This window comes from Salvelinus fontinalis, chromosome 2 (assembly GCF_029448725.1).
Source record: "Salvelinus fontinalis isolate EN_2023a chromosome 2, ASM2944872v1, whole genome shotgun sequence".
Taxonomy (NCBI): domain Eukaryota; kingdom Metazoa; phylum Chordata; class Actinopteri; order Salmoniformes; family Salmonidae; genus Salvelinus; species Salvelinus fontinalis.
This window is the reverse complement of record NC_074666.1, coordinates 57,983,047-58,007,036: the sequence shown is the minus strand read 5'-3', so window position 1 is coordinate 58,007,036 and position 23,990 is coordinate 57,983,047. Positions and strand designations below refer to the sequence as shown.

The window sequence follows — 23,990 nt, the reverse complement described above, 5'->3', positions numbered from 1 at the left end:
TTGTTAAAGAGGAATGGTCCAAGATTCCTCCTGACCGTTGTGCAGGTCGGATCCTCAACTACAGAAAACATTCGGTTGAGGTTATTGCTGCCAAAGAAGGGTCAACCAGTAATTAAATCTAAGGGTTCGCATACTTTCCCCACCCTACACTGTGAATGTTTACAGTGTGCTCAATAAAGACATGAAAACATATCATTGTTTGTGTGTATTAGTTTAAGCAGACTGTTTGTCTATTGCTGTGACTTAGACGAAGATCAGATCACATTTTATCCAGGTAATTCCAAAGGGTTCACATACTTTTTCTTGCCACTGTGTATACAGAACATCAGGAACACCTTCCTAATATTGAGTTGCCTCAATTCGTCGGGGCATAGACTATACAAGGTGTTGAAAGTGTTGCACAGGGATGCTGGCCCATGTTGACTAATGCTTCCCACAGTTGTGTCAAGTTGGCTGGATGTCCTTTTGGTGGTGGCCCATTCTTGATACACACAGGAAACTGTTGAGTGTGACAAACCCAGCAGCATTGCAGTCCTTAACACACTCAAACCGGTTCGCCTGGCACCTACTACCATACCCCGTTCACAGCCACTTAAATATTCTGTATTGCCCATTCACCTGGTCAGCCTGTCATGGAATGAGCAGATTTTAAATTTTAAAAAGACATGTAAACCGTATGCACTTGAATGGCGGACGCTTTTTCTGCGGTTCATTTTCATGCCAGCCAGGTAGGCTACTCTGAAGTTAAATATATATAAATATAGCAAGCCTATAGAAAGCTGATGGGATCCTCCTTTTTAATAGAGGCCATCAACTCTATATTCTTACGCAATTGCATAGCCTATAGAAATGTTGTGCAACATGAGCTTATAGGAACACTTATTTCATTCCATGAATCAACCAGCTACAAGGAGCTGGTTCTCGCTGTGCAACAGGTAATCCTATTCCGGTCAAACTCAGAATGCCAGGGCTCTCATGAAGTTTTTGATTAGATTTTCGATTGTATTTGCATTGATGTCAGAATGATTAGAGGGACAATAGAGCGCTAGCTGTTAGCAAGTTTGGTAGGCTACTAATGACTATCGGTGGCATCACAGTTTTGGAGAAGCCTAGTTATCGCGAATCAAGTGTCAAATGTAATTTTTCTGCGGTCATAACTTGTGACGCCGGTGTGGCGGTAATACACATAACACTTTAATAATAAAATAAATCTAATCTTACAGTATAATGACTGAGGGTACTACTGACAGTGGGTACCATGTCTCGTGTGAGCTGCTGGATGAAGAAGAGGGTCTTCTTGAGCAGGGTGAGTCCAGTGACCATGTCCCCCTCTGAGCCATCTCCCTGTGGGCTCAGGTCGTCCAAATCATCCAGCCTCTCGGCCCCGGGACACAGGTACCCACTGAAGGACAGGGACTGGACCCCCAGACGCTCTGCACTGTCCTGCCGCGCACACAGGAACTTCACCATCAGGAACTGGGGGAGGGGGGGGGGGGGGGAGAGTCACTTCTCAGTTATCAGTATGAGTGTTACATAAATGTGGATGGTGGGACTATTCTTACACTTAATTGATTGATTCACACAATTAAAATTACATATTGGGAAACATGGTAATATCTGATTTCTGCACATAGATACTCTTATTTGATTGGTAGATGGGGAGGAGAGGGAGGAGCAGGGGAGTGAGGGGTGTTGAGTGTCAGAGAGAGAAAGTATTGAAGAGTGGTTGAATGAGAGGAGGGAGAAACAATAATATGGACAGGGCAGAGAGCGATAGTAAAACTAGAAAGAAATGAGAGATAGAGAGCGCGAAAGAGTGTCGAGTACCTTTGCAACGCGACAAGTCTGCAGTTTGATCTCCACATCGTTCCAGTCATCCTCCAGCTCAAACCAGCCAATGGGCTCATCCTCCACCTGCAGTGGAATCCTCAGACTGCAAGGTAGGTCGCATGACAAACCAGGGGTCAGACATTCATATGGAACTGTCACATTCATTCATTCATATGGAACAGGTCACTACACTGACTGTAGTTCAAGGCCTCGTTTTATACCAGACATTACGAACATGGGTAGGATGTCTGGTGCATGAGACTACTGTACGACTGACTTACTACCGAGTTAAATCCAGAAGAAAATAAATAGGCAGTTCATCGGGGTTCAACAGGTACCACTCCGGGGAGGTCCTTACTTGTCTTGCACAAACTCCTTGTAGTCCTTGTAGTTCCAGGAGTCATACTTCTTAAACCTCTTGAAGTGTTTTTCTGCATCAAAGGTGTCTCCTTCACTGTAGGCAAACACCAGGCCACACTTTGCTCCAATGGCACCTTTACGGACCTGTTGAAAAACACAGGTAGCATGGAGAAAACAGCAAACGGTAGGGAGCAAAAGTGCAAACACTTGCTTGAGTGCAAACACACACTATGCCACAAATACACTGATAGAGGATGCTTAATACTCCATGAGAACCCCATTGCTGTGAACACCAACGCACTATTGCAAGATATGAACACAACACACACACTCACTTTAATCTTCATCTGAGTGACCTGGAAGTTGCTCTGGTCTTCTGTAGACAGGATCACGCTAGCTCTCTTCTTACCACTTTCTGTAAGAAACCCTGTACAGAACATTAGAGCTACTGATTAAGCATGCAAACTCAAACATGCACATACTTGGAGAGCGTGAAGGAGAGAGAGAAAGAGACAGAGAGACTGCAGTAACTATACCGTCTCCAGTGGCGGCGGATTCAGTCAGCATGTTCTCTGGTCCCGACTTCTCCTCTTTACCCTTCACATCACAGGCCTGCAGGTGCAACTGAAGGGTCTTCCCTAGAGTAGGGCACAAGACACACCATCACTTCAGAACAGCCATATCTAAAGGCGATCGTCGCAAACCATTTGTAATCCAACTAGGGTTGCAAAATTCTGGTAAATTTCCCCAAATTCACAGGCTTTCTAGAAATCCTGGTTGGAAGATTCCCGGAATCAGGAGTGAATATACAGGAAATCCGGAATCCTCTAACCAGAAAATCCAGAATCCTCAAATTCTTTGCAACCCTAAAGTTGTCTTGTGTCCCACAAATACGTTTCTATCCAGGAACTAGTGTCTACATGCGATTCAAAAAGAATCAGGCTTGATCCTGGCCCACCATATTGGAAACACTGATCTAAAGCATAATCACAGCACCAGCGCCAGAATTGTCTGCTCAGCAGCCCATTGCCTCAACTAACTACAGCCATACTGCTTCCATTCCTAATGGTATGGTTTAAAATGACCACTCATCACCTGCATGAGGGACATAGTAGATAAGGTAAGCGGGGTTGACTGAAGACTGGGAGAAGGATACTGTAAGTGGGGTTGGTTGAGGTTACCGTTGCGGTAGAGCAGGCGCAGTCTGACTGAGGCCATGGAGGAGATGAGGGACGAGGCTCTGTACTCTGCCTCCAGGTGCTCACTGATACCAGACAGGGATTGGAGGATCTTAGCCACACTGCCCCGGGCCAGGGCAAAGGCCAACAGGGTCAGTTCTGCATCAGGGGTCACACAGCAACTACAGGGGGATGAAGAGAGAAAGAGGGGGGAAAATGGTGTGAGGTTGAGAGTGATTGAGTGTAAGACAAACAGAAAGATGGTGAGTGGGTGTGAGATATACGTAAGATAGAGTGTGCGAGAGAAAGAGAGTATGCGAGTGTGAGATAGTGTGTGAGGGAGAGAGAAGAGAGAGGGGGGGTGCGTGAGTGCATGTTTACATGCGAGAAATTGATAGCGAGAGAGTATTTACAAAGAGTTAAGGTAATACAGAGAATATCACCACTCAATCAATGTGCTGATATCTGTACAGACACACTCATACACATGCTAACACACACATACACATGGATTTTGTATAGTAGATACAGTATGTGATAGTAGAGTAGAGGCCTGAGGGAACACACTTAACGTGTTGTGGAAAGTGTTATGAAATGTAATGTCATGTAATATTTGTAATTGTATATAACTGCCTTGATGTTGCTGGACCCCAGGAAGAGTAGTTGCTGCCTCGGCAGCAGCTAATGGGGATCCATAATAAAACAAATAAAAAATACAAAATGCCAACATAATCATGTAAGCATAGTAGTCTCTCTGGGCTCCGAGATTATCAGCATAGTGAGGTCAGTGTAATGATGTAATCACAGGATCTATGCATTGTTCTGTTATTCTCATTTCAATGTTTTTATTGTCAGTCATACTCATTATATAGTTATTACTACTATAGACTTACTCTGCTATTCTGAGCAGGAACCCGTCCACCTCCTCAAGGATGTTCATGGAGAAGAACTTGGGGAACTCAGTGGACGACGGCGTTAAGGACAGTGGTGGCATGTGCTTTAAGGCTTTTCTACGAGGAGGGAACAGAAGATACAGACACAGTGCCACAACAAAAAGTCAAGTCAAAGCATTCAATTACTGTTGACAAAAATGAAATACTGTAGAACATCTTCATAATCATGACAACTAGGAGTTGTTCCTGGTTAGGTCAAGTGGTCAGAAAAAAACTCCTGGCCCTAATGATTATCCCTTCATATGCATGCAATAGACCCATTCATAACATCAGGGCCCGTATCCACAAAGCCTCTCAGAGTAGGAGTTTCACCTTTTAGATCATAATGAATAAGAATATATAGGGACAGGTGGGGACCTGATCCTAGATCAGCACTCCTACTCTGAGACACTTTGTGGCTACGGGCCCAGACCCCTAAATAAGCATGATATAGCACCCTTCCATAACCCTGTCTCTAGTTGGAACTCACTGTGTGCTCTGTAGGACAGTCTGTGCCAGGACAGGGTTGGTCTCCATTGAGGCTGTGACCAGGGATGTGAGCAGTGACAGGTACCAGATAGCCGAGGCATCAGACACAGACACCTCTTTACTCTTGGTGATCTGGTAGCCCAGGGTCTTCAGCCCGTGGATCCGCGTGTCACAACCATCACTCAGGCACCGCTTGATGTTGATCTGGATGTCTGGAGGCCACAGAGAGGAATGATTTGAATGGCGTAGGATAGGATCGGACAGAAATACTTTACTAATCCCAGAGGGTACATGTCTTTAGTTGGCACATTGAACAAAAACATATTAAACTAAGAACTCACCAGGGGTGAGAACTCACCAGGGGTGGTCTACGGCCTGATGAAATTAGTAATAAAATAAATAAACACATCTAAAACTAGATAGAAAGTATGCAGAAATTATCATGGATATATGTTTTGAAATAACTGCTCTTTTTCACCAATGAATTTCAAAATCCCGATGTGGCCCTTGAGACAAAATGTTTGCTGACCCCTGATGTATACTGTATTCAAATTCCAGGGAGAATCGATTTCAAACAGAAGCTTAACCAGAGAAGCAGATTTCTAGCCTCCCCAAAAGACTAACTCAAAAGACTAACTGGAGGAACTAGATGAATTGAGTAGTGTGTAATACAGTAGGAGCTTTCACATTAGACTCATGATCCGGATGGATTGCACCCACATCGATCTGCATCATTCTTTTCTGGAGTGAAAGGCCCTAGTGACTGACTCACAGAGGTGAAAAGTTAGGTCCAGACAGACAAGCAGACAGACAGGCAGAGAAGACAGCGACTGACTCACAGGGGTGAGTGATGTTGGCGTTCTCCAGCAGGGCCACGTAACCTGTGACGTTGGAGGGGATGCGCACATCCTTGATCTCCTGCAGCGAGCGCCGGTTCTTGCCCACGGCCACCGACACCAGCTGGGGCATGTAGCTGTGGTCGTTGGATGCCACTGCGATGGCCAGGCGACGCAGCACCACGTCCGGCTTCATCTTCAACCTGAAAATACGACGATAAGGTCAAATTAAAAGTAGGGCCCTGAGTTTAACCTGAGAATGTGACTTGATCAGGTCAAACTCATTGCCCTAAACATGACACTTTAGCCTGGACACAAGGAAATCAAACAACATTTGAACTCAAAGATAATAGAGTACTCGTCATGCAAATCAAACATTGCACAGAAGCTGGATAGAAAAAAGGAGCCGAACAAAAAAGGAAAACATTACATATCTACTTACTGTTTACGGTTTAAAAATATATATATATTTCAACTACAGAGGTACATTACAAAGCAGCCACAGCTCCCTTTCAAACTGGATGTGAACGCTTGGATCTAACCCTGATTAAAAAGCCATGCTTATTAGCTGTTGTCTCTCACCTTATCCAGTGTGAGCGTGCACTGCCGTCTGACTGCCAGAAGGTCACAGTCTCTCCGTTGGTCATCTTGTGGATGTCCGCAGCATTGGATGAAGCTTCTATGAAGTTGTAGCACTGTGTGACCACCTTCACTTTATCCACCTCTGGGTCCCGGTTCAACTCTGCCCTGTACTGGATGTCTAAGTCTGGGAGGAGGGAGAGAGGAGAACCAGAGAGGCTCAATGAGACAGACTGAGGTGTTGTTTCATTGTGAAAAAAAGAGTAAACTAGTATTACATGACATTCATGATCTGAAGATCGTGTAATTGATGTGTAATGATAGGTTGTTAGTACAAGGCAATCTCCTTGTGCTAATTTAACAACATTTATGTTCCCAGAGGGTATTCTATCGATATTTTGTAATACTTTTGTTTACCTTTCTCCTTCTGAAGGAGGAACTCTAGGAAGTCCTGCACCACGGTAGACCTCATGGTACAAATGCTGTTGTATCCCTCTAGAACAGGGAAAGGGATGGCACTACTGGGAATACGGTTCCTGTGGAGGAACTTCAGGATCTTTGAGGCATGCGCTCCCAACCTATCTTTGGACTTGGAGAATATGTCAACGAATCCTAAAATAAGGAGAGAAGATAAACGTGTAAGACGTATCATGCTGTTAGTGAACACAGAAATCCCTTTTACCTACATCTTTGGCAATCTAACATACATCAGTATCACACTGGGTCTGTTCCTACCTGGGGTTAGGGTGCATGCCTGGAGTTGTCTGATCACGTGACTCAGCTCTCCCTGTAGATTGGCCCCGTTGGAGTTCTTCAGAGCCATCAGCATGTTCTCAACGTCCACCACTCCATCGCCCTCTGCGTCAAACTGGCCAAAGGCCTAGGGCAGGGACAGAGAAACATGAGGAAAAACACTCAAATTCATAGGGACATAGACATTCAACTACGTAGGTTTTTCAACTCTGCTTCAGTCTACACTAGGACGTCACCTGGGTGACGGGGTTAGGAGAGAAGCTAATATTTTTGACACACTGACCTGAGGTGGACACATTGCCAATGCCTTGACCCCCCTGGCCTCTACAACAATCTTCCTAGGAAAGCCCCGACAACTGTCAGCTCTGGATAAAAGTGAAATAGACCCTAGAACCAAAACATGGAGCTATTTGATATCTGCCTATGCTGATAATCTGTTATGAGATTACACTATCATTTTTTGTGTCTCTGTCAAACCAGACAGGTATACTGTTTCTATGGATTGTGGATGTTACTGTGAGTCAGGATTCCATAGCATTCTGAAGCATGCCTACCTTGCCATAGGCACACAATGTCCTACCGTGACAGAGATAAAGGCAAAACTATTCATTACAGAGCAGGGCCTATTCATATATCAACACGTGACGGAAAACGTAGCTAAAAGGTCTACAAAAAGTACAATGCAGTTGTTGTAGATAGAGCAGAAACGAGGAAGGTTTGGCATCAAAATATGAATGATCACTGACAAACGTAAGGGTCTGACAGCACATAATGACCCTTTATGGCTCGAGGTGTCGTGACACACTTATTGCTTGGCATGGGTTAGTCAGAGGACATGTAACCAGGCCTACAATGTAAACAAACTACTTTCAGCAACTCAGCTGTGAATTACATAATGGTGGACACTCGCTCTTTCTATGCTAACATTTAGGTATAAGAAATATTGTGGGCTTTATATTATGGTAGTTATCGCGGAAATACTGTACCTCTTCGCACTCATCTCGCGGAGCGTCTCGGCTCTCGAGCATTTCGCAAAATTGTTCCACATTTACAGACTCCTCTCCCCGGCTCAACCGGTCCTCGAGCCACCGCACCAGGACGCCCTCATTCCCGGCCAGGACCGACTCAGGAATGGCGACCCCCGAGTCGCTAATGCGGGCTGCCGCCTCCCTCAGTTTGACTTGCTCTAAAAGCACCCCGGGGGTAGGTGGTCCGCAGCCCGGCACTGGAGGGTTATTCGATCCCCTTCCACTCCTTCCAGAACCAGAGCCTCCACTGTTTGCAACGCCGACGCCCGTGGCCGCAGAGGCCGGACTGCCTTCCGCGAACCCGGGGCTCTCGGCTTCGACATCCTCCTCGTCCCCACTACCACCTCCGCAGCCGCTCTCTGCGTTTCCCATGTTGTATAGCGGCCTCTGGCTTTCCTAAAATTCGTAGTGGTCCGGTTGGAGACAGTTTTGTAAACGGGATTGAAAAATCCTCAGCCCTTTCCAACCTGTGTTCTTCCGTTTCGTTCCACTACCGCATTGACGTTCAGTACGTGCCCTACTAGATCGCTCGCTACGTCATCAGAAACTTTGGACCCAATGGGCGGAGGTGTACATTCTAGGCCCGGATCATGAAATAGCGTAGATGCATATAGAAAACAATATTTGATGTAGGCCTATTCTTACATAAAAATATTCATGATATAGCTGCAGTACAAAACGCTCAGATTCACTATTATACCGTGCATTGCTGAACGTGCGGACACCAAGCCAAACCAGGGAGCTATATAAGCAGATGGTTTGTAAATCTGCACTGATGTGAGCATGCGCTGTGGATTAAACGCACACCCGGAAATAAAATTCCAGAAATGGCGATTGTTTTTAACATGTTTAATTCATTGACAAAATGTAACGGCACATGACAAGGAATAGCTGAGCTTTCATTTCATTTCATTTATTTGTGTATTAGTGGCAATACTAATACCACAGATAGAACAATGAGAACATCTTTACTATTACTTAACCAGGACTGGGCCCACATCACTGACGATGCATCACCTGTGCCGCGCATAACCAAAGAGAACAGCAAGGGCCTTCACCTGTCCATCCTATAATGTTTACATAATTTGCACAACTCATCACATATGTATATATTATATTATACTGTATTTTAGTCTACACCGCTCCGACATTGCTCGTCCAAATAGGTATATATTCTTAACTCCATTCCTTTACTTTAAATGTGTGTGTATTGTTGTGAAATTGTTAGATCTTACTTGTTAGATATTACTGCACTGTTTGAGCTAGAAACACAAGCATTTCGCTCCACCCGCAATAACATCTGCAAAACATGTGTATGTGACCAATACAATTTGATCCTAGGACAGGTGTTCGATGTAGAAAAAGGGATGAAGCACTATCATTTCTTTACAGGTGATTTTCTCTTCCTAGCTAGCTAACTTAGTTGACTTCTTTGGCTAGTCAAAAAGGACTCCATTTGAAAGTTGAATCATCTTATCCTTTAAGGCTTTAAAAGCGTTCTTACACTGATTTTTAAACATTCAAAGCAACTGGGACGCATCTGTGCATTGTTGTCACTTGAGCTTGCAACATAACTTCTGCGTGATAGGAACCCTGAGCACCACCAGCAATCAGTCTACACCACTGAGCACACACCCGGTGTTACTATGACAACTGACTGCTGTCTGAACACATGCAAATCCAATTTGTCACTTGTCTCTTGCTGTTTTGGACAGTCAGTATTCCAAAACGGATTTTTTTTAAACGATTTGAGCTTTAAGGCCTGCAGTGAGAACAAGCATTAAATGTACATAAAAACATGTACAAGATTATATAGCAAATACACTTCAAAAGATAAACACAGATTTTGTCAGACTTGTGAATTAATGTAATGCTGCATCTCCGGCCTTTGTCACTGGGGACTTTACAGATACCAGTCTGACTGATGATGTGTCCAGTCTGACCTCTGCTCAGGTGGTGTCCCTGTAAGACTGGCTGACCTTCTATCACAAGGACTACAAGCCTATGGGTGGGTATCAATGCCTGTAGGCCATCGTATCTTCATACGAGGGTCCCATGCATGGTCCATTTGACCAATGAACTTTTGTCATGGAAACTAGCACAGTTCATATTATTGCACTCAATACTAGCCTGGGTACCAGTCTGTTAATAATGCAGTCTTGCCAACTCCTTATGGAATTGTGATGCATTTGCAAGCAGTGGAGTGCAATGATACTTATTGAACAGACTGGTACCCAGGCTAGTTCATTACATACATGAAAATAAGGTTCAAAGGTCCTCGTAGACAACCCGAGAACCGAGTTTGGAAAACCCTGTGGTAACCCAAAAGGACAAGAATATACAGAGAATCCTTTGACAGTTGTGAGATTCAAGTCCTCCCTCTGTAATATGCTGCAGGCAGACTGGTGGGGGCAGTTCTACAGTGACGGTGGAGAGCCCACAGAGGCCCTGCTGCAGGTGGAGGCAGCCCTGGAGGAGGGGCAGACACTCAAGGACCAAGCCCAGGCTGAGAAGTAACACCTCCCAGCCTGCAACTCAGAGTGGAGCGCTGCCAGGAGAGGACGGGTCTGGTGCTCCACCAAGAGGTACTGACATCATGGTGCACAGAGAAACTTTGTGCATGTTTGACATTGCAATCGGCAGTGCAGGCGACTACCGACTGATTGATCTACAAATCACCCTGAATCATAAGTACCTACTCTTTTATATGTAGATCAGTCAATAACAATCAACAATATACCATTGATTTGATGTTCTCGACCACGGCCATTGTATTTACTAGCTGATTGATGGTTGATGGTGGCAATGTGTGCGGGCCCTAACATGCTGAAGGATATCATACACTAGGGGGCGCTAACTCAAGCCTAAATAACATGAATCGTTGCCTCCTATCAGCTAGTATGGATAGAAGCATTCACAGCCATCATAGAGATCAGTCTATGCTCTGGAAGCATTACTAGGGAAGTGTGTTTTTAAGCATGTAGCTCTGATTTGACTGTCCTTTTCTCTCCTCAGTGGTGGAGTGCAGAGAGACTCGGCCGGCGTACCGAGGGTACTGTCTCCTGGCTTGAGCAGCTCTCACTGTGTGTGTCCAGAACTCCTCCACAGTGAAAACCCCTAACATCCAGGATTATGAGGGCTGTCCCCCCCCCCTCCTGTCAGAGAGTAGAGGGCGAGGTTAGACAAAAGGGGGCTCTGTGAAGGCTGGGCCACCTCACACAAGGACTATCTACAAGGGCCTACAGTGGGGGGGGGAGTATTTAGTCAGCCACCAATTGTGCAAGTTCTCCCACTTAAGAAGATGAGAGGCCTGTAATTTTCATCATAGGTACACTTCAACTATGACAGACAAAATCCAGAAAAAAAATCCAGAAAATCCCATTGTAGGATTTTTAATGAATTTATTTGGAAATTATGGTGGAAAATAAGTATTTGGTCAATAACAAAAGTTTCTCAATACTTTGTTATTACATTTACATTTAAGTCATTTAGCAGACGCTCTTATCCAGAGCGACTTACAAATTGGTGCATTCACCTTATGATATCCAGTGGAACAACCACTTTACAATAGTGCATCTAACTCTTTTAAGGGGGGGGGGTTAGAAGGATTACTTTATCCTATCCTAGGTATTCCTTAAAGAGGTGGGGTTTCAGGTGTCTCCGGAAGGTGGTGATTGACTCAATATACCCTTATGTTATATACCCTTTGTTGGCAATGACAGAGGTCAAACGTTTTCTGTAAGTCTTCACAAGGTTTTCACACACTGTTGCTGGTATTTTGGCCCATTCCTCCATGCAGATCTCTAGAGCAGTGATGTTTTGGGGCTGTTGCTGGGTAACACAAACTTTCAACTCCCTCCAAAGATTTTCTATGGGGTTGAGATCTGGAGACTGGCTAGGCCACTCCAGGACCTTGAAATGCTTCTTACGAAGCCACTCCTTCGTTGCCCGGGCGGTGTGTGTTTGGGATCATTGTCATGCTGAAAGACCCAGCCACATTTCATCTTCAATGCCCTTGCTGATGGAAGGAGGTTTTCACTCAAAATCTCACGATAAATGGCCCCATTCATTCTGTCCTTTACACGGATCAGTCGTCCTGGTCCCTTTGCAGAAAAACAGCCCCAAAGCATGATGTTTCCACCCCCATGCTTCACAGTAGGTATGGTGTTCTTTGGATGCAACTCAGCATTCTTTGTCCTCCAAACACGACGAGTTGAGTTTTTACCAAAAAGTTATATTTTGGTTTCATCTGACCATATGACATTCTCCCAATCTTCTTCTGGATCATCCAAATGCTCTCTAGCAAACTTCAGACGGGCCTGGACACGTCTGGCACTGCAGGATTTGAGTCCCTGGCGGCGTAGTGTGTTACTGATGGTAGGCTTTGTTACTTTGGTCCCAGCTCTCTGCAGGTCATTCACTAGGTCCCCCCGTGTGGTTCTGGGATTTTTGCTCACCGTTCTTGTGATCATTTTGACCCCACGGGGTGAGATCTTGCGTGGAGCCCCAGATCGAGGGAGATTATCAGTGGTCTTGTATGTCTTCCATTTCCTAATAATTGCTCCCACAGTTGATTTCTTCAAACCAAGCTGCTTACCTATTGCAGATTCAGTCTTCCCAGCCTGGTGCAGGTCTACAATTTTGTTTCTGGTGTCCTTTGACAGCTCTTTGGTCTTGGCCATAGTGGAGTGTGACTGTTTGAGGTTGTGGACAGGTGTCTTTTATACTGATAACAAGTTCAAACAGGTGCCATTAATACGGGTAATGAGTGGAGGACAGAGGAGCCTCTTAAAGAAGAAGTTACAGGTCTGTGAGAGCCAGAAATCTTGCTTGTTTGTAGGTGACCAAATACTTATTTTCCACCATAATTTGCAAATAAATTCATAAAAAATCCTACAATGTGATTTTCTGGATTTTTTTTTCTCATTTTGTGTCATAGTTGAAGTGTACCTATGATGAAAATTACAGGCCTCTCTCATCTTTTTAAGTGCACAATTGGTGGCTGACTAAATACTTTTTTGCCCCACTGTATATAGTTATCTAAAAATTCCCAAGAGTTCTGAATTAGAATTACTGGGTATCTGATTGTCAGTTTGAAGATAACCTCTGTTGAATGGCTTCTGTTCTTTATGTATGTACATTTTAGTTTAATTCATATGCAATATGTCAATTAATTGTAAGTGCAAATGGCCAAATACTGTACACTCAATAATTAGCAATAGAAGGGAAATGTTTAATACTACACTGAACCAAAATATAAATTCCACTTGTAAAGTGTTGGGCCCATGTTTCATGAGCTGAAATGAAATATCCCAGAAATGTTCTATGCACAAATAGTGTATTTCTCACATTTTGTGCAAAAATGTGTATTTAATCCGTTAGTGAGCATTTCTCCTTTGCCAAGATAATCCATCCACCTGACAGGTGTGGCATATCAAGAAGCTGATTAAACAGCATGATCATTACACAGGTGCAACTTGTGCTGGAGATAATAAAAGGCCATTAATGTGCAGTTTTGTCACGACACAATGCCACAGATGTCTCAAGTTTTGAGGGATCATGCAATTGGCATGCTGACTGCAGGAATTGAATGTTAATTTCTCTAGCATAAGCCGCCTCCAAAGTCATTTTAGAGAATTTGGCAGTACGTCCAACCAGCCGCAGACCACGCGTACGGCATCTTGTTGGCGAGCGGTTTACAGATGTCAACATTGTGAACAGAGTGCCCCATGTTGGCGTGGGGTTGTTATGGGCAGGCATTAGCAACGGACAACGAGCACAAATGCATTTTGTCGATAGCAATTTGAATGCACATGGATACCGTGACGAGATCCTGAGGACCATTGTCACGCCATTCATCCGCCACCATCACCTCATATTTCAGCATGATAAAGCACGGCTCCATGTTGCAAGGATCTGTACACAATTCCTGGAAGCTGAAAATGTCAAAGTTTTTCCATGCCCTGCATACTCACCAGACTTGTCACCCATTGAGCCTGTTTGGGATGCTCTGGATAAACAGCGTGTTCCAGTTCCCGCCAATATACTTTGCAGATACATTGAAGAGTGGGACAACATGCCACAGGCCACAATCAACAGCCTGATCAACCATGCCCCTCTTTTCAATTCAGATAATAAAAATGCATTGGTCACATACACATGATTAGCATATGTTAATGCTAGTGTAGTGATATGCTTGTATTTTTATTTGGGGGGGGGGGTCTGAACAACAGACACATATCTATATTTCCAGTCATGTGAAATCCATAGATTACAGCCTAATGAATTTATTTCAATTGACTGATTTCCTTATATGAACTGTAACTCAGTAAAATATTTGAAATTGTCATGTGTTTGTATTTTTCTTCAATACACCACACACAGAAATAACCATGTTTTATAAAACATGTTCGTACTTCCAACTAACTGGTAATTGTCAGAGGATATTCATTTGTGGTTAAGACAAAGGACAGGAGCGAACATGTGCCATGAAGTTGTACTTAAACATGTCTTGGACTAGCTGATTTTAGCAACACGGGTGTATTTAAATACACTAGCATTGCTCCCAATCGTAATAGTTGGCACAAGAACAGTCCCTGGGAACCTAGAAGTTAAATACAATTCCATTTAAAAACTTACTGTACCGGTGGGCAGGAAAGTTGGTCATTATGAATGGTGAATGAGACAATAGCTCAAGGATCGTATTATTAAACAGACTCACCGATCACTACCTGTACAGGGTCCATCTGTAAATAGCATACCCAACTACCTCATCCCTATACTGTTATTTTTTTTGTTGCTCTTTTGCACCCCAGTATCACTACTTGCACATCATCATGTGCACATCTATCACCCCAGTGTTAATGCTAAATTGTAATTATTTCACCACTATGGAGTATTTATTGCCTTACCTCCCTAACCTTACATTTGCACACACTGTACATAGTTTTTTCTTTTATGCTGTTTTTGTCGCACTGCTTTGCTTTATCTTGGCCAGGTCGCAGTTGTAAACGAGAACTTGTTCTCAACTGGCCTACCTGGTTAAATAAAGGTGCAATAAAAAATATATTAAAAAAATTAAACAGACTTGCCAAACGTGGGTCTATTGTCGACCTACTTCCTCTCTAACCTCATGTCAAAAATAAAAGTCCCCCAAAATGTATTCCTTTATTGTCCACATGGCACATGTACAGGACTTTTATTTTGACATAACATAAGCAGAATGGAAGTTGGTCAACAAGAAACCCACGTTTGGAAAGTCCTTTTGATAATACGATCCTTTAGATATTTTCTCAAATGAACCCCATCATCCTGCCCACCGGCATAGTAAATTGAAATGGAATTGTATTTAACTTCTGGCTTCCCGCTCACTGTTTCTGTGCAACCCAATACAATTGAGAGAAATGCTAGTCTATGCTAAATACACTCACGTTGATAAAAGCAGCTACTCTTGGACATGTTTGTATTTAAAGTACAGAGCAAAAAACAATATCCTGTTCTTATTTTGATGACCTTTATGTAAAGTCATCCTCCCTTTCGCAAGGAAGAAACAGGCTAGATATCTGAGCATACTGAAACAATGTGCATAAAAGATTAACAGAGGCAAATATTTCAGTTGTCACAATTACAAAAAAAGCTAACTGCATCAAGTACAAAACAGTTGTAGTGGTCAAAAATATTATACATTTATCTGTACAATTTAACAATACCTAGAGCGGACCACTGACAGGCCAGTGGTCACCACCAACTCCTCTCACATTCTCTCCCCTTATGATCAGAAATGACATGTAATCTTGATAAAGTGCACCTGTTAGGTTTCGAAATCAAGAATCAGAAAAAATAATAAATGGCTTGTTTTCTTGACACAGATGAATAAACCTAGTTCTGGACTTGAAGGCATTAACATTTTAACATTTTCATTGAAATTGCTTTTTAGTCAAGGACTTCGCTTAATCTGGTTCGGGGAAACCAGACGGGTAGGTCAAGACAACACCTGAATTGAGGCAATACCAATTGTTACATAAAACAAATCCCCAAGAGGACCTTACTATAGGCCCGGATTAAATGGAATGTACATCAGTGATCTGTGTGACAAACATAAATCAGGAGGACTATGATATTATAATAAAAAATGTATACGCTACAAATTAAATGACATGCATAGACAGGCATTTTATCAAACGTATAATTTCATAGTGAGGATTATTTTGCATTTGGGACTAACAAAACCTTAAATGGTAAAGGTTATCACCCTTTCCAGTTCACATGGAAAATATATTGATTAAACTTAGTAGTCCAGTATCTCGTCCCATTTACAGATTAAGTGGTGGTCTATAAATGCTTATGAGGTTGTTTTATGCAGTTACATTGAAATCATGTGAATACAATTTCACTTCCTTTTTTCACTTTTTTTTTTTTTTAACAAGCAGAGAGCTCACTTCTTTAACCAGTGACAGAGTTAAAATTGAGTGTTTCATTAACATTTTAATCATTGAATCAAAAATGTAATGTTGAAGCATTGATTAAAAAATATCTATTATTTTGTGTGTGAAAAAGCTGTCGTCCCAACAACAACAAAACATGATCTGCTTCATAGTAACTCAACTCTATCCCCTTAAAATCCAACACACCGTTCTCTAGTTCTTATTAGAACCAGCCACATAGCCAACAGTAAAAAGTAGAGGGCAAAACAACAAAGTGATCATCTTAAATTGACAGAAGTAGAACAGAGTTGAACACCTGTAAACACTACAACAGAAGGGGTAAACCCAGCCCTGCATCCCAATAATTTATCATTTCTACCAGTGGGCACTGGTGAAATTCTTGGATGGATTAATTTGATGAGTGGGCCAGTGAGTGGCTGCTACTGGAGAAATACAGTCTGTTCGTTCTTCAGCTCCCAACAGAGACCAGGGTCTAACCGCTCCTGCAATCTGACACCATTACATGTTCATCACTGATTCTCATGATTCCTTCAAACACTTGATAAATTATATCTGGGGTCAAAACCACGATCAGTCCTTAGTAAGACAATCTGAATAACATCTCCCCTCCCCCCCAACTAGCCCAGTCCTGGAGTCACTGAGCCAGCAAGCGTTTCCTTTAATCCAATTTCACATCATGATTACTTTGATCAACAAAAACAAATTTGGTAAATTCTACTTCATAAGTCCTGCTAGAACTTTAACATATTTGTATAGACTGGAATGACTAGTACAGAGGTTGTGGTTCATCCATAACTCTGTCCAATAACTTTCCAGGAAGTTAGACCTGGCTGCTACTGCTGTGCCACCACCTTTCCTGGTGTTGCCCAGCCCACAGTGCCAGGGTGGTGAGCCAGGCACGGCTGGCACCCCATAACGGGAAGATGAGGGAGGGAGGGTCGGATGGATGGAGGAGCATGCTGTCCGGTGCTGTTAGGACAACCCACCCAGAGTCAGCACGTCAAAGCAGATGTCACAGACCCTCACAGGCTTGTTCAGGTCAAACTTAATGATGGGGATTTCCTTTATGGAACACTTGTGGCAGAGTAAGCGGCCGCAGTGACGGCTGGGTGGAGACAGGGGAGGAGGGAGACAGGGAGCAAGGGGAGGGTGGAGCGGGAAGGAGATGAGTAAGAAGAGCAGAGTGGGGGAGACAGAGAGAGTTAGGTAATTAAAGGTCAACAGGACAGACTTTCACTTCACTTAAAAAGGGGCAATCAGATGTTCAAACGATAAAAGCACCACCCCGCCACTGTCATGGTAAAATAAAATGTAACCACTCAAATTCAGATATAATATTTGACAAAAAATATTTCAAACCTTGTGTGGGAATACTTGGGAAGAGATTTACAAAACAAAAAAATAAAATCACATGGAGCTGATTTGCTGGTGTTTTTACAGTCTTATGTCCCAAAAAAATGAATAATACAATCACCCGAGAGTCGCCAGTTGGGGAACCCTTCTATAAAAGTATTTGTTTACAATGTAAAACATTGGAGTAAAACAAGCTGATATTTAGGTTTCTGAAGTTCAACCAAGCTCACGGAGGCATTAATAGTGCTATATTACTCAAGAATCAATGGCTATACCATTAATTCATGGTCAAACAAAATATCAAACAAAAGTCAAACAAAATCAAACAAAATGTCAAACAAAATGACAAAATGTTGCAACTGCAGATTGCCCCTTGAAAAAGGACTGAAGCAGTGTTTATTAGGAAACAGTTTTTCCGGTTCTTACCAGTGATGTTTTCTTGTGGTGACTCCAAACTTGGCAGCACATTCATAACAGTTTGAGCCATCACACCACGGGGGCTCTTTGGACAACATATCTAAAACACACAAAAGGTAAAGTTACCTGCGTAACCCTGGTTATCTGCGTAACCCTGGTTATCTGTGAATATGGGTGAGATGTATCATGTGGGGTTTGCTAGGACCGCCTACTCTATTGCAAGTATCTATCAAAAGCTTCTCTGTTGTAGACAGACTGGTAGCGGTGAATGAGGAGACCCTCACTTCCATAAAAGGAGCCACTTTCCCGCCCTCTGGTTATCCTCAAGCATGCTTCTCTTTCTCACGCTCTGGCAAACAGGAGAATGCGGGATACAGCTCAGTCGTTATCAAAGAACCGGGGTTACGCAAGTAACCTTAAGTTCTCTTTCAAATGCACGTGGGGATATGGCCTCCTCCGGTTTGGCAAAGCATCCTCTCCGAAGCCAGGGTAGTCCCAACATCAGCACCCCTCAGGTCCCAAAACTATAGGAGTATGCACCGAGAAGGTGCAGGGACACAACCCATCAGGGAAACACCTCAAAGGGAGGGAAGCCCAGTACATGCCGCACAAAAACAGTGCACAAGAGGTAAATTCGTCTGCAGGAGAGCGCTCTTCAAGGCCCCTCCGAAGGCCAACACCCTTGCCATTATAAATTAATATAAATGTTCCCCATGACCCAGCAGGATATAGTCGAAAAGAGAACAATTAGGTTTCCCCATGCCTTGTTGTATAGAGTAGCAGTGCCCTCTGTCGGGAAAATTGGAGCGGTGCATACCAAAACTGGCTAGACTGACAGTCATAGCGCCATAGCAGTCAGAGGCAAAAGGCCATAGGCACGGGGAAAAAGAGCCACAGTGGATGGCGAAAAAGATTGCCTTACTGCTCCATGTGTCGGTGAGAACGGAGGGAGTGCTGACATGCTGACTTCTACCACAGGCTTTAACCTGAGAAGGCGCTGGGGTGAGAGCTCGAGGGAGGCAGGCAGGCAGGCACTCGAGGGAGGACACACAAAGTGCGTCTACTCCATTCTCTCATATGAGCACGGTTATAAAAGTGAGCTTCTGCACAGATACGTTTTTTCCCTTAACGCAGCTCTGCATTCCCACATCTGCGAAACTTGGAGTGGAAGGAGTAGCAACCGTTAAACCCAAAGAGAAAGAGGGTAGGGCAGAAAGCCGTAGACCTTGTACCACTAGCTTCCTCAGCCACAAGGGCTGCGTCCTAGGTTGGCCGACCCTTAACCTCCTTAGGAGGGTTAGAGGGGTGGATCCTTGATACGGCTGCAGTGTAAAACTGCTTCCATACAGGTTTGAACTGGTTCAGGGGCCTAGCTTGAGTTTTGGCAGACTGTTGTGTTGCAGAGGACCTCATTCCCCCAAGGCCAGCTCTTTGTTCCCTGCCAGCTGTGAGCAAGATGCAGGAACCAACAGGCTGCCACAGGGGCCCAGGTCTGCGGAGCAGGAGAAGTTGAAGTCTTCGCCACCTTTCTTGCACATTTCACACTTCTGCCACATGGCGGCGACTTTTGTTGTTGGCTATGACTGATATGTACTTCTGGAGGCTGTTCTATTAGGCACGGAGTGGAGACAGTGCTTGTTGGCGACTAACATTGAACTCACTCAGCCTTGGTTTGAATCTCAAAAAGGTGCAGAGGGCACAACTGAACGTTATGTGAACTATACCAGACAGCCAAGTGGTAAAGCCAGCCTTGCCCCGTTAGCTAGCGGTTTCAAGCCATCTCGTGGACCGGATCACCACCTAGCAGGGCCGTCTTATTAAGCACAACGCAATCAATGCTAAGCAAACTAAATACCAGACCAAGCTAGCAAAATCCAGACTGGTTAGCTAGCTGGTGTTAGCAGTGAGGACTAGTAGACTGGCCAAGCACAGGCCGGTACTCAGTAAAATCTCACTCGCAGAATTTCCCATTGCATGGGGCCATAACTCTGGAGTAAAAGCATTGCATAACTGGGTTATGCGTGCTAGTCAACGCTTAGCCATGAGGCTTTTGCTGTTGCTAGCTAGTGTTCACTCACCTAGCTGGTGAATGGCCGAGCTAGCCAGCACCACGTTAGCCAAAGACAACCGAGTGAATAGCGTTGTTTCTTCGGGTTTGAGAGTTTCTTTTTACCATAGGACTGTAAGGTGTAGCTGGTCAGTTTAGCCAATGAAAGCAAGTGAACGTTAGGTGTACTAAAACGAGAGAAGCAAGCTTTTCAGCATTGCTGCAAATTAGCCTTGACAGGCGTGAGCTACTTCATTAGATGCCTCGCGACTAATGGCTAGCTGAAGTGAGCACTATGTATGAATGCTATAGCCGTGAGGCTAGTGTAGGCGTTACCTAGCTAGCTAGCTAGCAACCACCTCGTGAGGCTAAGGGTAATCTACAGCTAGTATAGTGCTATCCGAAAGGAACAGCATGGGTGCATTGTTCGAAATCGGGCTGAAAATCTCTACAACCATAATGCCGTGAGACTAAACCAGTCAGTCGAGTCAACACAAAAGAGTGAACATAGGTTGTACCAAACGAGAGAAGGGAGCTAGCAATACTATGGTCTGTGCAGGTAGGGAACTCGTTTCTGCGTTATCTAGCAATGCTAATGCAATCATATGTGTAGGTAGGAATGCTAGTGTGATTAGCTTGCTTTCCAGCGAGCTAGCCACTGTAAGATAGCTAGTTAAAAGCCTCGTGGCTAATGCTAGCTGGGGTGAGTATAGTAATGCACACGCTAGCATCTACCTCGTGGCTAAGGAATGCTGTATCTAGCATAGTGCTAGCCGAAGGGAACCGCATGGGGGCAGTTCAATTTCGGGTAGGTATTCTCCCACGACTGCAGTGTCGTGAGGTTAGCCAGTCGCTCTAGTTAATACAAACAAATAAACTTAGGTTAAACGAGACAAGAGAAGGGAGCTAGCAATATTACCGTGTTGCAGGTAGTAATGCTGGTGTGGTTAGCTTTCCTGGGGTGTTAGCTAACTGGCAGCTACATTGTGGCGAGCTCCGTGTTGGCTGAAGGAAACCGCGTTGGGGCACAGTTGGCCTTCAGATTGTGCTCCCGCGACCGACGGAGCCTTGAGGCAGAGACGGTCGGTCTAGTTAACACAACGGGTAAACGTAGGTTAAACTAGACAAGAGAAGGGAGCTAGCAATGCCACCATGTTGCAGGTAGGGTATTCTAGTGAAGTTAGCTTACCTCTCAGCGAGCTAGCCATGTTAGCCTTGCAGCGTGGGCTAAATGAGTCTCAATAGAAGTAGAAAAGGAATTTCTACATGAAAAAAAACCTAAAGAATAGTACTCAACCAGCGATTTCCTTCACGGTTCACTTGTAAGCAGATTAAGCAGGCAAACAGGTATCCAGCCGATATGAGGAGAGCTAGAGTAGTGAGGAAGAGAAGCAATAAAAAACAGAGGGTGGGAGAGTGCCTCTTTTTGATAGATATTCCCAAGAGAGAAGGCAGTCCTAGCGATACATCGAAACGAGTATTTGAAAGCGAAAACAATGAGAATTGCTCCCCTTCTTCCTAAAAATACCTATTAAAATTGTACCGACCGTGACGATCATGATTAATGCATGGATCAAAAGATCAAATAAACTCTTCTCTATGCTTAACTGATATATAACTACTGTAAACTACGGACTGTATTCTTATGAACTGTACTCTATGCTGAACTACTGTACAACAAACCAATTGCAGTGAATAGTATATTTATTCAAGGAGTACACCAGGACCAAGCGTCTCACCTAGAAGGCGGAAGAGCAGCTGCTTGGTGGCTACTTGGTAGTTGAAGATGTTGATTCCCTGGTTGTTGTTGAGGCCCATACGAGCTCCAGACCTCACAATGGCACGACAGAGGTTAGCATTGCCCTTCATGTAGGCCAGCAACAGAACTGAGGAACAAAAATGTTTGATGTTATTCTTTGGAACAAGGGTTTCTAACATATGGCCAGCGGGGCAGATCCCGCGGGTGGTTTGAGCAAAACATTTATTTTCTGCCATTGAAATGACTTAAACCAAATTGAAACGGTGTATAAATGATAATGGATCTACCTACATTTATAGTCTCCATTCTGTTCCACTTGCTAAGAGTCATTGAAACGAAAGTTAGACAGTCAGGGGAACATCAAATCCCAAAAGTGAAGGAAAGAGGACTATTTTTAGCTCATTTTGACCGTGAGGAAATATAATACATTTTATGTTTGAAACCACTGTTCTAAAGAATAACATCTTAACATCAGTAAGAACAAGAAAGAGGAGAGCGCACACCCCCATCCACATCAACAGGGCTGTAGTGAAGCGGATGGAGAGCTTCAAGTTCCTTGGCGTCCACATCACTAAGGAGTTAACATGGTAGACACACACCTGCACAGTCATTAAGAGGGCATGACAGCACCTCTTCCCCAACAGGAGGCTGAAAAGATTTGGCATGGGCCCTTAGATCCTCAAGAAGTTCTACAGCTGCACCGTCGAGAGAATCTTGCTTGGCTGCATCACCGCTTGGTATGGCAAATGCACCACCCTCGATGGCAAAGCGCTACAGAGGGTGGTGCAGACAGCCTATTACATCACTGGGGCAGAGCTCCCTGCCATCCAGGACCTCTATATCAGGCGGTTCAAGTGTAAGATCAGAACAATTACCAAAGACTCCAGACAACCAAGCCATAGACTGTTCACTTTGCTACCGTCCGGTAAACAGTACCGGAGCATCAGCTCTCGGACCAACAGGCTGCGAGACAGCTTCTATCCCCATAAGACTGTTAAATAGCCATAAGACTACTAAAAATAGTTAAAGGTAGAATGTGCAGATATCGTTAAGCAAGTTCCTTGTTGCTAAAATTCTAATAGTTCACCTTATTTCAATTTATGCGACAAAACAAGCAGTCGTGTAGAGAATCATTGTACCATCTAAACTGCTGTGAAATATATTTTCCATAACCAAAAATATTATATTTTCAGCTGTTTGAAGCTGGTGTACAAAACCGAAAGTAAAAGACACAAAAATGAAACAAGCACGGGAACAAATCACGTAATAAAAATTGCATGGACTCATTCTGTGTTCAATAATAGCGGTTAACATGATTTTTGAGCAACTACCTCATCTCTGTACACCACACATACAACCATCTGTATGGTCCCTCAATAAAGCAGTGAATTTAGAGCACAGATTTAAGCACAAAGTCCAGGGAGGTTTCTCAATGCCTTGCAAAGAACGACACCAATTGGTGGATGTGATTTTTATTTTATTTTAAAATAAGCAGACGCTGAGCATGTTGAAGTTATTAATTAGGCTTTGGATGGTGTATCAACACACCCAGTCACTACAATGATAAAGGTGTCCTTCCTATCTTGCAGGAGAGTAACGAAACTGCTTAGGGATTTAACATAAGACCAATTGGTGATTTTAAAACAGTTACAGAGTTTAATAGTCGTGATAAGAAAACTAAGGATGGATCAACAATGTAGTTACTCCACAATACTAACTGGAGGTCGACCGATTAGGATTTTTCAACGCCGATACCGATTATTGGAGGACCAAATAAAGCCAATACCGATTAATCGGACGATTTTTATATATACATTTATAATAATGACAATTACAACAATACTAAATGAACACTTAACATTTTTAACTTAATATAATACAACAATAAAATCAATTTAGTCCCAAATAAATAATGAAACATGTTCAATTTGGTTTAAATAATGCAAAACCACAGTGTTGGAGAAGAAAGAAAAAGTGCAATATGT

General features: G+C 43.6%; 2 protein-coding genes and 1 pseudogene across 7 annotated transcripts in view; 1 reads left to right on the top strand and 2 right to left on the bottom strand.

Annotated features, from left to right (window-relative positions):
- zzef1 (zinc finger, ZZ-type with EF hand domain 1) overlaps positions 1 to 8,506 on the bottom strand; it is a 54,541-nt gene extending 46,035 nt beyond the window's left edge. For 3 of the 5 annotated variants that reach the window (XM_055879885.1, XM_055879910.1, XM_055879917.1), the window contains exons 1-13: positions 7,944 to 8,506; positions 6,940 to 7,084; positions 6,622 to 6,816; positions 6,208 to 6,391; positions 5,629 to 5,828; positions 4,791 to 5,001; positions 4,262 to 4,378; positions 3,372 to 3,550; positions 2,727 to 2,828; positions 2,526 to 2,617; positions 2,189 to 2,334; positions 1,828 to 1,933; positions 1,258 to 1,476 (exon numbers count right to left, since the gene is read on the bottom strand). In XM_055879885.1, coding sequence (XP_055735860.1) covers positions 1,258 to 1,476; positions 1,828 to 1,933; positions 2,189 to 2,334; positions 2,526 to 2,617; positions 2,727 to 2,828; positions 3,372 to 3,550; positions 4,262 to 4,378; positions 4,791 to 5,001; positions 5,629 to 5,828; positions 6,208 to 6,391; positions 6,622 to 6,816; positions 6,940 to 7,084; positions 7,944 to 8,357 — 2,310 coding nt within the window. In that variant the 5' untranslated portion in view covers positions 8,358 to 8,506. Of the gene's footprint in view, positions 1 to 1,248; positions 1,477 to 1,827; positions 1,934 to 2,188; positions 2,335 to 2,525; positions 2,618 to 2,726; positions 2,829 to 3,371; positions 3,551 to 4,261; positions 4,379 to 4,790; positions 5,002 to 5,628; positions 5,829 to 6,207; positions 6,392 to 6,621; positions 6,817 to 6,939; positions 7,085 to 7,943 lie in introns of all 5 variants that reach the window. The other 2 variants (XM_055879892.1, XM_055879902.1) reach the window with 1 other exon arrangement.
- A 1,348-nt stretch (positions 8,507 to 9,854) lies between these two features.
- LOC129867148 (neuferricin-like) lies at positions 9,855 to 14,332 on the top strand (annotated as a pseudogene).
- Positions 14,333 to 16,449: 2,117 nt separating this feature from the next.
- The window catches only part of LOC129822055 (rabankyrin-5-like), a 42,741-nt gene continuing 35,200 nt past the window's right edge, over positions 16,450 to 23,990 (bottom strand). The window contains exons 23-25 of one of the 2 annotated variants that reach the window (XM_055879930.1): positions 21,986 to 22,132; positions 18,209 to 18,299; positions 16,450 to 17,534 (exon numbers count right to left, since the gene is read on the bottom strand). In XM_055879930.1, coding sequence (XP_055735905.1) covers positions 17,402 to 17,534; positions 18,209 to 18,299; positions 21,986 to 22,132 — 371 coding nt within the window. In that variant the 3' untranslated portion in view covers positions 16,450 to 17,401. Of the gene's footprint in view, positions 17,535 to 18,208; positions 18,300 to 21,165; positions 21,617 to 21,985; positions 22,133 to 23,990 lie in introns of those variants that run through there. The other variant, XR_008754442.1, reaches the window with a different exon arrangement.